The sequence below is a fragment of the Oncorhynchus mykiss genome, chromosome Y, assembly GCF_013265735.2.
Source record: "Oncorhynchus mykiss isolate Arlee chromosome Y, USDA_OmykA_1.1, whole genome shotgun sequence".
NCBI classification, from domain to species: Eukaryota; Metazoa; Chordata; class Actinopteri; order Salmoniformes; family Salmonidae; genus Oncorhynchus; species Oncorhynchus mykiss.
In genome coordinates, this window is record NC_048593.1 from 27,541,884 (window position 1) to 27,555,636 (window position 13,753).

A 13,753-nucleotide genomic window follows, 5' to 3' on the forward strand; every position below is an offset into this window, starting at 1 on the left:
TAATCCACCAAGGCTTTGAATCGAAAATCATCGATAATTGAATAAGATCAATTGACAAAATGACTGGCTATAGTGTCTGTCAGGAGGCACCTCTTCTCTATCTGTTGAGAGATGACAGGTACAGTGCCTTGCGAAAGTATTCGGCCCCCTTGAACTTTGCGACCTTTTGCCACATTTCAGGCTTCAAACATAAAGATATAAAACTGTATTTTTTTGTGAAGAATCAACAACAAGTGGGACACGATCATGAAGTGGAATGACATTTATTGGATATTTCAAACTTTTTTAACAAATCAAAAACTGAAAAATTGGGCGTGCAAAATTATTCAGCCTCCTTAAGTTAATACTTTGTAGCGCCACCTTTTGCTGCGATTACAGCTGTAAGTCACTTGGGGTATGTCTCTATCAGTTTTGCACATCGAGAGACTGAAATTTTTCCCATTCCTCCTTGCAAAACAGCTCGAGCTCAGTGAGGTTGGATGGAGAGCATTTGTGAACAGCAGTTTTCAGTTCTTTCCACAGATTCTCGATTGGATTCAGATCTGGACTTTGACTTGGCCATTCTAACACCTGGATATGTTTATTTTTGAACCATTCCATTGTAGATTTTGCTTTATGTTTTGGATCATTGTCTTGTTGGAAGACAAATCTCCGTCCCAGTCTCAGGTCTTTTGCAGACTCCATCAGGTTTTCTTCCAGAATGGTCCTGTATTTGGCTCCATCCATCTTCCCATCAATTTTAACCATCTTCCCTGTCCCTGCTGAAGAAAAGCAGGCCCAAACCATGATGCTGCCACCACCATGTTTGACAGTGGGGATGGTGTGTTCAGCTGTGTTGCTTTTACGCCAAACATAACGTTTTGCATTGTTGCCAAAAAGTTCAATTTTGGTTTCATCTGACCAGAGCACCTTCTTCCACATGTTTGGTGTGTCTCCCAGGTGGCTTGTGGCAAACTTTAAACAACACTTTTTATGGATATCTTTAAGAAATGGCTTTCTTCTTGCCACTCTTCCATAAAGGCCAGATTTGTGCAATATACGACTGATTGTTGTCCTATGGACAGAGTCTCCCACCTCAGCTGTAGATCTCTGCAGTTCATCCAGAGTGATCATGGGCCTCTTGGCTGCATCTCTGATCAGTCTTCTCCTTGTATGAGCTGAAAGTTTAGAGGGACGGCCAGGTCTTGGTAGATTTGCAGTGGTCTGATACTCCTTCCATTTCAATATTATCGCTTGCACAGTGCTCCTTGGGATGTTTAAAGCTTGGGAAATCTTTTTGTATCCAAATCCGGCTTTAAACTTCTTCACAACAGTATCTCGGACCTGCCTGGTGTGTTCCTTGTTCTTCATGATGCTCTCTGAGCTTTTAACGGACCTCTGAGACTATCACAGTGCAGGTGCATTTATACGGAGACTTGATTACACACAGGTGGATTGTATTTATCATCATTAGTCATTTAGGTCAACATTGGATCATTCAGAGATCCTCACTGAACTTCTGGAGAGAGTTTGCTGCACTGAAAGTAAAGGGGCTGAATAATTTTGCACGCCCAATTTTTCAGTTTTTGATTTGTTAAAAAAGTTCGAAATATCCAATAAATGTCGTTCCACTTCATGATTGTGTCCCACTTGTTGTTGATTCTTCACAAACAAATACAGTTCTCTATCTTTATGTTTGAAGCCTGAAATGTGGCAAAAGGTTGCAAAGTTCAAGGGGGCCGAATACTTTCGCAAGGCACTGTATATTACTCTTAACACTGGCATTTCTATTTCAGTAATATTTTTAAGCTTCCTACACTGAACAAAAATATAAACGCAACATGCTATAATTTCAAAGATTTTACAGAGTTACAGTTCATATAAGGAAATCAGTCAACTGAAATAAATACATTAGGTCAGAAAGGTAGGGGTGTGGATCAGAAAACCAGTCAGTATTTGGTGTGACCACCATTTGTCCTCATGAAGCACGACACATCTCCTTTGCATAGAGTTGATCAGGCTGTTGATTGTGGCCTGTGGAATGTTGTCCAACTCCTCTTCAATGCCTCTGCGATGTTGTTGGGTGTTGGCCTGTACTGGAACACGCTGCCGTACAGGTCGATCCAGAGCTCAATTGGTGACATGTATGGTGAGTATGCAGGCCATGGAAGAACTGGGACATTTTCAGCTACCAGGAATTGTATACAGATCCTTGTGACATGGGGCCGTGCATTATCATTCTGAAATACGAGGTGGTGGTGGCAGATGAATGGCATGACAATGGGCCTCAGGTTCTCATCACGGTATCTCTGTGCATTCAAACTGCCATTGATTAAATGCAATTGGGTTCGTTGTTCGTAGCTTATACCTGTCCATACCATAACCCCACAGCCACCATGGGGCACTCTGTTCACACTGTTGACATCAGCAAACAGCTCGCCCACACAACGCCATCTGCCCAATATAGTTAATCTGTGAAGAGCACACTTCTACAGCATGCCATTGGTGAGCATTTGCCCACTGAAGTCGGTTACAATGCCAAACTGCAGTCAGGTCAAGACCCTGAGGTGGACAACGAGCACGCAGATGAGCTTCCCTGAGATGGTTTCTAACAGTTTGGGCAGAAATGATTTGGTTGTGCAAACCTACAGTTTCATCAGCTGTCTGGGTGGCTGGTCTAAGACGATCCTGCAGGTTAAGAAGCCGGATGTGGAGGCCCTGTTACACATGGTCAAAGGTTGTGAAGCCTGTTGGACGTACTGCCAAATCTCTAAAATGACATTATGGTAAAGAAATTAACATTCAATTCTCTGGCAACAGTTCTGGTGGACATATCTGCAGTCAGAATGCCATTTGTACGCTCCCTCAAAACTTGAGACATCTGTGGCATTATGTTGTGTGACAAAACTGCACATTTTGGAGAGGCCTTTTATTGTCCCCAGCACAAGGTGCACCTGTGTAATGATCATGCTGTTTAATCAGCTTCTTGATATGCCACACCTGTCAGGTGGATAGATTATCTTGGCAAATGATAAATGCTTACTAACAGGGATGTAAACAAATTTGTGCCAAAATGTTTTGAGAAATAAGGTTTTTGTGCATCTGGAACATTTCTGGGATCTTTTATTTAAGCTCATGAAACATAGGATCAACACTTTACATGTTGTGTTTATATTTTTGTCAAGTATAAATGCCTCCTAAAACCATTTATAAGAATTGAGAGAAAAATAAATAGTCAACAATAAAACATTTAAAAACGACCATTCAAAATAATTATGAAAGGAGAGATTGGAAGAGTTTACAGCAGTATCCCAGAGAGAGAGAGAGAGAATAGAGTTTTAAATATAGTCCTATAAGATAGGGTAGATGCATCAGAAATAATGTAATCAGTAGTATAGGCCAGGGGATTGAAAGACTGCATCCCCTCCCCCTCTACTCCGCCTTCATCTTCACTCCACCCCAGCTATCCCAAACAGGGTAGGACACATACAACACTGTGGCTGGGATGACTGAGCCTCATATTAGTTACAGTAGTTAGTTGGGTAGTTAGTTCTGCTCTGTCCTATACCTACCTGGCCCCTGTGCACGTGTTGTGTTGTCGATGATCCATTTGACGAGACAGCACTTCATCAGAGATTTACGACTGATCCGCGGCTTCTGCCATTTCCCTCTGTCCTCCCTCTGTCCTCCCGGGCTGGGCTCTGTTCCGTTGGCATCAGGCAGGAGGCCACTGTCCATCTCCTTCCCATCAGCCTGGCGGACAGAGAACTGGGTTAACAGATGACAGAGAAAGGGGGAAGGACACTACAGAAAGGACTGTTAGTACAGACAGAAAAGAGGTGTTAGTATACTTCAGAGAGGGTTGTTGGTACAGAAGGGTTAGTGAATACACAGAGGAGAAATCATGGGCTGGACAGAGAGTGAGGAAGAGAACACGATTTCAAAATAGAAACACAATTATGCAAAGAACCCCACAAGGCTTAAAATCAGCCATTCCTAAGCAGACTTAAGTTGTCAATTCCTTCAACTTGCCACCTATGCATTACCTAGCAACAACGTCTCATTAGAAGTTAGAAGAAAGAGTGATAAAACAAGGTAGGCAGGAGGCTGGTAATACAGGATGTTGTGACTGAAGATAAGAGGAGGATGGGTTGTAAGATGAAGAAAATAATAGAGAAGGAAAGAGGTAGCATCAACCCCGACTGAATGGAGGAAAACCTACTATGTATTCAGTAGTACATTTGGTTCCTTGAAAGTTGTGGAAACGTGTTTTTTTGGTTTCACATTGGTTATAGTAACGACGCCATACATTTGGTAAAAGTGAACGTTTTTTTTAATATGTTTTGAATTTCTCCTGTTCTGTTTATTTTTAGGTTCTGAGAACATTTAACTCTGTTTCCTTGAAAGTTTTCCTGGGAGGTTTAATTAACGGAAATTCACGGAAATTAACGGAAATTCTCTATTAACACCTCACGGCACAACGACAATCCCCTATTTGACCTAGAAAGTTTGTGTGTATGCATTGATATGTAGGCTACATGTGCCTTTTACATTTTTTATGTAGTTTTTGAGCTGTTCTTGAGCTGTTCTTGTCTATTGATGTTCTGTATTATGTCATATTTCATGCCAGGAATTGTAGCTGCTGATTTTGCAACAGCTAATGGGGATCCTAATAAAATACCAAATACCAATAAGTTATTTGGAGTTTTTTTAATAGCTTCCTTAAAATGTTTACTGAACGTTTCAATAACACTTCTAGCTTATTTTGGCTTAACTTTGTTTCAACTCCAAGGACAGATAGGACACAGATAGGCATTAATCATTTTTTATTGTGACGAGCCATCAGTGAATTTCAAACCTATAATCTTCTGTTCTCTATCCATGGAATTAGTCCACAGTGCCACAAGGATAGAGCTATCATGTTTTTTTTACGCATACAAAGCTGTTCATTTTAGTCTATTCCAGGGGCCGTGTGTGTGTGTGTGTGTGTGTGTGTGGCCGCATGGTGTGGATTCTTGTTTTGTTACAGTGTTTGAAGAGAGAATGGAGCAAAATATCGGGGGAGATACCCAGCCCCCTCATCATCTCTTCCTCTCCTATTTGAATATGAAAGGAAGCCAAGGCACAGAGAGCATTGAGAAATTCAGAAAACAGCATCAACACAAGATCAGCGTCAGGGTGGGATGAGTACTGGCCATGTGTTGAACACCCGGACATATAATTAAATGTATTTATAAAGCCCTTTTTACATCCGCAGATGTCACAAAGTGCTTATACAGAAACCCAGCCTAAGACCCCAAAAGAGCAAGCAATGCAGATGTAGAAGCATTGTGGCAAGGAACAACTCCCTACAAAGGCAGGAACCTAGGAAGAAAACTAGAGGAACTTGTCACATCTGCTCCCACTACGCCCTCTGGTGTCCATCCGGTGTTGTCCTAACCTTCAGTTCTCTCCCTGTATAGTCTCTCTCTCTCTCTCTCTCTCTCTCTCTCTCTCCCTTGGTGGGATTGTGTGGATGGAGACAGATGTGCTGGAGTCAGAGCTAATATCGTCCCATAAATCAAGACCTCTACATATACTCATTCCTGCCATCTCCACGCTGCCAGATCATAATCTATCTGTTAGTTATGATTCTAGCCTTTTGTCTTTGCTCTAGATCCTGTTTGCTCTGCTGTGCATGTTTCCCTGCCGTACATCATTTTTGTCCTCTCCTTGCAGAACCGCTCTGTCTCTGTCTCCTGTCTCCTGTTCCACATCTCACCACCAACCACCTTGTTATGGATATTACTCACCACCATTACCTTGGATTTCCCCCAGGACCTATTCCCCTGTTCCATGCTGCCAACTCCAACCTCACTCTACACTCCTGGTTATTGCAACTCATCTGAGCTGCCCTGGTTCTGCACTACTCATTTTCTGTGTTCAATAAACATTTTGTGCATTCATTCCAGTTTCCTCTGCTGAGTCCGCTCTTGGGTTCCCCCCCATTTGCTCATCGTAACAGTACGATCTGGCCAAAGATGAACCTAGCAGACTATTCAACGCTTCACCAAATTCTTGTTGGTCGAGGCACCCTACTGGATCAACATGACCAAGCACAAAAAACCCTGCTGGAGAACTTTAAGGAGTTTTCACGGAGCCTGTCTGACCTACAGGTCTGAACCTCCGTCCAGATGTCACAACCAGTCTCCACCTCCTCTTCTCCACTCCGGGAGCCTTTTGTTCCGACTCCTGAACGCTATGATGGCAATCTTGGGCTTTGCAGAGCCTTCCTTGTACAATGTTCATTAGTGTTTGAGCAACAGCCCTACTCTTATGCCAGTGAACGCGCCAATATTTATTTTTTGATTGGCTGCCTTCGGGCCACTGCGGTTTGGGAGAGACAGTCATCTATTTGATTCTCCTACAGGGGATTCACAGAGGAGATGAGGAAGGTCTTCCACCACCCGGTCTGTGGAAAGGATGCTGCTAAACGACTTCTGTCCCTTCGTCAAGGTTCTCAGAGTGTGGCTGAGATGGCATGTGCGTTCCGCACCCTCACCGCAGAAAGCGGCTGGAATGACGAGGCCCTTCAGGGAGCATTCCGGAACGCACTCACTGAGACCCTCAAGGACGAGTTGGTATCCAGAGAGGAGCCTGATGGACTGGACAAACTAATTTCTCTCACTATCCGCATTGACAATCGTCTCTGTGAGCTTCGGAAGGAGAGGGGAGGCAGGGTTGCAGGTCCCATAACGTCTGCTTCGGTGCCTTGTTCAATTTCTCCAACTGCATCACATCACCAGGCAGGTTCCAAACCTGAACACATGCAGCTTGGCAGGACTCGTCTATCTCCAGAGGAGAGGCAGCGGCGTATCAGTACTAGGAGCTGTCTGTATTGTGGCCAGGTTGGTCACCTGGTCTCCACTTGTACCCGGTGTCCAGCAAAAGAGAGGGCTCAGCAGTAGTGGGGGATATACTGTTGAGCCTAATCGCCTGCCCATCATCTCCCAGACCCCTGCTTGAGGTCAACCTTGTGTGACAGAGCCAGGCTTTTCCTCTGCCTGCTCTCATTGATTCAGGCACCGACAAGAGTTTTCTGGACTGAGGAGTTGTTAAACAGTTGGGCCTGGACACTGTTTTGCTCGATTCACCTCTGGAAGCTAACGCTCTCATTGGAAAACTACTCTTCCGTGTTTTGGAGAAAACGGTTCCTGTTATCCTGCGTCTCTCTGGTAATCACCAGGAAAAGGTCAGTTTCCATATCATCGACTGTGCTCACTCACCTCTGGTTCTGGGCCATCCATGGTTAAAGCTACACAACCCACAGATTGACTGGTCTATCGGAAGGGTTACTACTTGGAGTACATTTTGCCATTCTAATTGTCTACATTCTGCCATTTCTCCTGCCTTGTCTGCACCCCAGTCCATTCCAGAACCCTCAGACCTGTCTTCTGTTCCTCCAGAATATCACGGTCTAGCTCCTGTATTCAACAAGCACCACACCCCATCTCTGCCGCCTCATCGGCCTTACGACTGTGCTATCGAGCTTCAGCCTGGAGCTCCCCTCCCTAGTAGCAGGTTGTATAACCTCTCTCGCCCAAGCAAGAAGCCATGGAGGAATACATCCAGGACTCCCTGGTTGTCAGACACGTCAGGCCTTCTTCCTCTCCAGTGGGAGCTGGATTTTTCTTAGTCAAGAAGGATGGGTCACTGAGGCCATGCATAGACTTCCATGGGTTGAATAGTATCACCATCAGGAATAAGTATCCCTTGCCACTTATTAGTTCTGCTTTTGCCCCCCTCCATGGTGCAACTGTATTTACTGAACTGGACCTCTGGAATGCCTACCACCTTGTCCTCATCAGAGAGGGAGACGAGTGGAAAACTGTATTCAACACACCACTTGGACATTTTGAGTACCTCGTAATGCCATTTGGCCTCACTAACACACCGGCTGTTTTTCAGGGCCTGGTGAATAATGTCCTGAGGGATGTCATTGGGCATTTTGTTTTTGTATATGTGGATGACATTATTTTTTCGAAGGACATTGCGGCTCACAAGCAACACGTCACCCAAGTTCTCCAAAGGCTATATTGGAGAAAAAGCTTGTCAAGGCTGAGAAATGGGAGTTTCATGTTTCCTCTGTGTCCTTCTTGGGTTACATTATTGCTCAAGGACAGCTACGAATGGACCCTACCAAGGTTAGGGCAGTCACAGAGTTGCTTGCGCCCACGAATCTGAAGCAGTTACAGCATTTTCTGGGGTTTGCCAATTTTCATAGACGATTCATCCGTGGCTAGTCGTTTGGCAGCTCCTCTCACCACTCTCACCTCAACCTCCACTCCATTCCACTGGTCCCCTGAGGCAGAGGCAGCATTCCGGGGAACGCAGCGCTTCACTTCTGCTCCTATCCTTACCCAGGCAGACCCAGAACTCCAGTTCGTCCTCGAGGTGGACGCTTCCGACACTGGGGTAGGGGCAGTCCTGTCTCAACTTTCTCCCGCGGATCAGAAGCTCCATCCTTGTGTCTTTTTATCCTGCAAGCTCTCATCTCCAGAGAGAAATTTTGAAGTAGGCAACCGGGAACTCTTGGCTGTTAAGCTGGCTCTGGAGGAATGGCGTCACTGGATAGAGGGTTCAGCACTTCCCTTCATTGTGTGGACGGATCGTAAGAATCTAGCCTACATTCAGACCGCCAAACGTCTCAACTCTGGGCATAGCTTTTTGGTAGATTCAACTTCACACGCACTTATCGCCCCGGATCTAAGAATACCAAGCCTGATGCCCTCTCTCGTCAATTCACCACAGACAACAAAGGTGCCGAGCCTGAGACCATTATGCCATCCTCCTGCATTGTTGCTGCTGTCACCTGCGAGTTTAAGGCTCACCGTGTTCGTCAGGCTCAGCTCAACCAGCCTGATCCTGGAAACGGTCCTGGTAAGGCTCTGTTTGTGCCAGATTCAGTTCATCTGATGTTCTTCAATGGGCCCATTCTACTCACCTCACCTGTCACCCTGGCATGAATCGAACAGTCACCTTCCTACGTCAGCGATTTTGGTGGCCCACCATGGAGAGAGACACTAGGGAATTCATCTCAGCCTACTCAATCTGTGCCCAGAATAAAACCTCCACCAAACCTACATCTGGTCTGCTTCGTCTTCTTCCCATACCTAGTTGCCCCTGGTCACACATAGCGTTGGACTTTGTCACTGGGCTTCCCCCATCTAATGGTAACTCAGTCACCCTCACTATTATTGACCGATTTTCTAAAGCGGCTCACTTCATTCCCCTCTCCAAGCTTTCCGTCCTCCAGGGAGATTGTGGATCTGCTGGTATCCCATGTTTTGCGACTGCATGGCATCCCAAGTGACATTGTTTCTGACAGAGGTCCCCAGTTCACATCCCAGGTTTGGAGAGTCTTCTGCACAGCTCTGGGCATTAAGGTCAGCCTTTCGTATGGTTATCACCCCCAGACCAACGGTCAAACCGAGAGGGCCAACCAGGAGTTGGAAACTGCTATACGCTGTGTTACTTCAGCTAACCCTTCCTCCTGGAGTGCCCAGCTACCCTGGGTGGAATATGTCCACAACACCCTCATCAACACCTCATCAGGTATGTCTCCTTTTGAGTGTGCTCTGGGTTACCAACCTCCCTTGTTCCCTGCACAGGAGGTTGAAGTAGCAGTGCCCTCAGCCCAGGACAACATGCGCTGTTGTCATCGCACTTGGAGGAGGGCCCGGAATGCTCTTCTTCGTGCCTCCGCCAGCACCCAATCCAAGGCTAACCGTCGTCGTGCTGCAGCTCCAGTCTACACTCTAGGCCAAAGGGTATGGCTTTCTTCGAAGGGCTTGTCTCTGAAAGTGGTTTCGAAAAAACTAGCTCCCCGACTCATTGGCCCCTTCGAGATTGATCATGTCATAAACCCTTCTGCTGTTCATCTAAAACTCCCGGACTCTCTCAAGATTCACTCCACCTTCCATGTTTCATTAATTAAACCAGTCTGCTCCAGTCCCTTGTCCCCTCCTGCAGCTGCTCCTCCACCCCCTCGTCTTATCGACGACCATCCTGCCTATACAGTCCGGTGGCTGTTGGAAGTGCGCCGTCGGGGCCGCGGGTGGCAGTATCTGGTGGACTGGGAGGGAAATGGGCCTGAGGAGCGTAGCTGGGTGCCGCGTCTGTCAGGATCCGATTACGAACCCGGGTCTCCGGTGTGAGAAACAGTCACTTAGCAAACTGAGCTACGAATAGTCGGCAGAACCCAGAAGATGAGGCAGACACAGCAGTACTTGAGACAGTGTTTTAATGAAGTAAAAAAGGAAAGTTCTTCAGGCAAAAATATAAATCCACAACGTCAAAAGTAATTCCAAGAGAACAAAGGTAATCCTCCAAGTCAAAAGGTAAATCCACAAGGTGGTAGGTACAGCAGAAAAAAGCCTCAAAAGCTAATCAAAAATAAATAAACAAGAACAAAAACAGAGTACCACAAGAGAGTCCAACTGGAGCAACAAATGTTCACAGCATCACTGGGGCTGGGTGCTAACATTCAAACACAGAGCAAAGAACTGAGGAAAACTAAGGGTTTAAATACAATCAAGGGAAACGAGGCACAGGTGCAAATAATAACTGGGAACAAGGGAAAACAAAAGGGTCAAAAAGCACAATGGGGGCATCTAGTGGCCAAAACCGGAACAACCCTGGCCAAACCCTGACAGAGTCGTCATATTCTGAATCCCTCCCTCTTTACAGGATTTTTACACCTCACACCCAGACAAGCCGGGTCGTGCGCCAGGTAGCGTTTGTAGAGGGGGGGGGGGTACGGTCACATCTGCTTCCACTACGCCCTCTGGTGCCCCTCCGGTGTTGTCCTAACCTTCAGTTCTCCCCCTGAATTCTCTCTCTCTCTCTCTCTCTCTCTCTCTCTCTCTCGTTGTGGTTGGAGACAGGTGTGCTGAAGTCAGAGCTAATCCCTACCAGCTGCATATTGTCCCATAAATCAAGACCTCTACATATCCTCATTCCTGCCATCTCCACGCTGCCAAATTGTAATCTATTATCTGTTAGTTATGATTCTAGCCTTTTGTCTTTGCTCTAGATCCTGTTTGCTCTGCTGTGCATGTTTCCCTGCCTTACATCATTTTTGTCCTCCTTGCAGTACCGCTCTGTCTCTGTCTCCTGTTCCACATCTCACCACCAACCACCTTACTCTGGATATTACTCACCACCATTACCTTGGATTCCCCCCAGGACCTATTCCCCTGTTCATCGCTGCCAACTCCAACCTCTCTCTACACTCCTGGTTATTGCAACTCATCTGAGCTGCCCCGGTTCTGCACTCCCCATTTGCTGTGTTCAATAAACAGTTTGTGCATTCATTCCGATTTCTTCTGCTGAGTCCGCTCTTGGGTTCCCCCCTTCGCTCATCATAACAGAACTAGGCTCTGAGGGGTGGGCAGTCCTCTTCTGAGAGAGAGAGAGAGGGTGGGGAGAGGGAGATAGAGGGTCATGAACTGGCATACTGGACACCCCAGCAGCCCCCGCAAACTCTGGGTGCCCATGCGCTGTCATCGATGTCTATTTTGTTTTACATTTAATAAATCATTTTAGACAGTAACCCTCCAAAAAGTCATTCATAAACCTTTTTAATCTCCATATGTACTAGAAAGGTAAGTGCTTCGGGAATGTGACTGAAAAAGTGAAGAAAGAAATGTACTGATTGAAAGTATAAGGGGACATGAGTGTACAAATGCTGTGGTCAAGTCTACGACGGTGCCAGTGCAATGACTTACAGGTGGTCAGGTGTTCAAAAGCACATATCAGACCGGGAGCCTAATGATTCTTAGGTAATTCTTTATGAGTTTTAGTTGAGAAAACACTCTCTGTAGAAGCAACATTTACAGGGATGGTAAAAACAGCTTGATTGCCGTAGCAACATCAGGGAAACTGGGCAGAAGGGAGTTGTACTTCAAATACACCAGTTCTGCAACATCTTTAATTGAGCCTCTCATTCTCCTTTATTGCCAGTCACAACATATTACGGAAAGAGATTAACTGAGAGATCAACAGTCCTTTATCTCTGGTATATTTTGGAATGCATCATTCAAGACTAGCTTAAATTGTGTGCAGCGCAATGGACATATATTGCACAATGTCTCAGGAAGGTCTGGGTTGGCAATATTCAGTATTGAAAACAGTCGGGTCCGCAACACGGACCTACAAAAAAGGAAGACTTCAAGACACCAGGGCATCTCTCAAGTTAGATTTTATTTGATTTTATTTACAGTAATTTACCTTGAATATTGCAGCCTGTTTGTGTAGGTTATTAGCCAGACAAAACTGCTGAGTTCAACAATAAATAGTGGCTGAATTTATCCTCAAGCCGACTACTTATTCCTCAGTGTTAGGCTATTTGATATGTAATTTTGTAAAAAGTTTCTAAATAGCAGCTAAATACGGTACATAGTTATAGATAGTACACTGCATAATGAAACAATCCTCAGTAAGCTAGTGTTTTGAGGGTGGACTGACTGTATTACTTGGCATTAACGGACTGGTTTTAAGCACAACAACTTTCTATCCAAGCTGGGAAAGAGCACGAGGACAGTTCATGTCATGCAGGTTCAGGTAGCCTATACAGGACAGTTGTATATTCAACTAAATCAATTGGTAGCTGATTAGTATGCTGTTGCATTGAACATTTATTTTACAATCTGCAATGTTTGCATTTCATTGCATACATTATTTCCACCAGCCAGCAGTCTAAAAATGGCAGCGTTGTGACACTGTGTGTAGCTTCGTGAAATTATTGTTAGGCTTAACATGAGAAAATTATGACCAAATAGGCCTATAAATAAACATTTATCCATTAGCTAAAGCAAAGCTATACATGCCCTGGTACCACAGAAAGCCTATCAATGTTTCGATAGGCATGCAGTCGCATAGACATGTTGCAATTGCAGCACCATGGATAGCGATCAGCAGTCAATACTTTTATTTTTTTCCATATTGATGGTTAAAATGTTAAAAACTAAAATGTTAAAAATGTCTTTGGGCTAGGCGTTCTGCCAGTGGGACACCTGCCGACAACTTCCGGTGAAATTGGAAGTATCGTAAATAATCGTAAAAATTATGGATATTAAACATCTTTGTACATACAAGTGCCTTATATCGGTTAACTTCATATGGCTGCAGGGGCAGTATTGAGTAGCTTGGATGAAAAGGTGCCAATAGTAAACGGCCAGCTCCTCAGTCTCAGTTGCTAATATATGCATATTATTAGTATTATTGGATAGAAAACACCCTAAAGTTTCCAAAACTGTCAAAATATTGTCTGTGAGTATAACAGAACTGATATTGCAGGCGAAACCCTGAGGAAAATCAAAACAGGAAGTGGCTTCTATTTTGAAAACTCCATGTTCCATAGCCTCCCTTTGCTGGGTTTAAAGGGATGTGAACCAGATTCCTTTTCCTATCGCTTCCTCAAGGTGTCAACAGTCTTCAGACATAGTTTAAGGTTTTATTTTGAAAAATGAGCCAGAACAATAACATCGCGTCAAGTGGTCACATGAGTTTTGCCTACGCAGCTGAATTTGGACAGCCATTGTTTTCCCCTATCCTACTGTGAAAGACATTTGCGGTTGATATATTATCGATTATATATTTTAAAAACAACCTGAGGATTGATTATAAAAAACGTTTGACATGTTTCTGTGGACATAATGGAAACTATTTGGAATTTTCGTCTGCGTTGTCGTGACCGCTCTTTCCTGTGGATTTCTGAACATAACGCGACAAA

The 13,753-nt window shown here is 44.8% G+C and overlaps 1 protein-coding gene across 1 annotated transcript in view; it reads right to left on the reverse strand.

Annotated features, from left to right (window-relative positions):
• LOC110509914 (calsenilin) overlaps positions 1–13,753 on the reverse strand; it is a 38,288-nt gene that overhangs the window by 16,661 nt on the left and 7,874 nt on the right. The window contains exon 2 of the mRNA XM_021591131.2: positions 3,552–3,732. Coding sequence (XP_021446806.2) covers positions 3,552–3,732 — 181 coding nt within the window. The remainder of the gene's footprint in view (positions 1–3,551; positions 3,733–13,753) is intronic.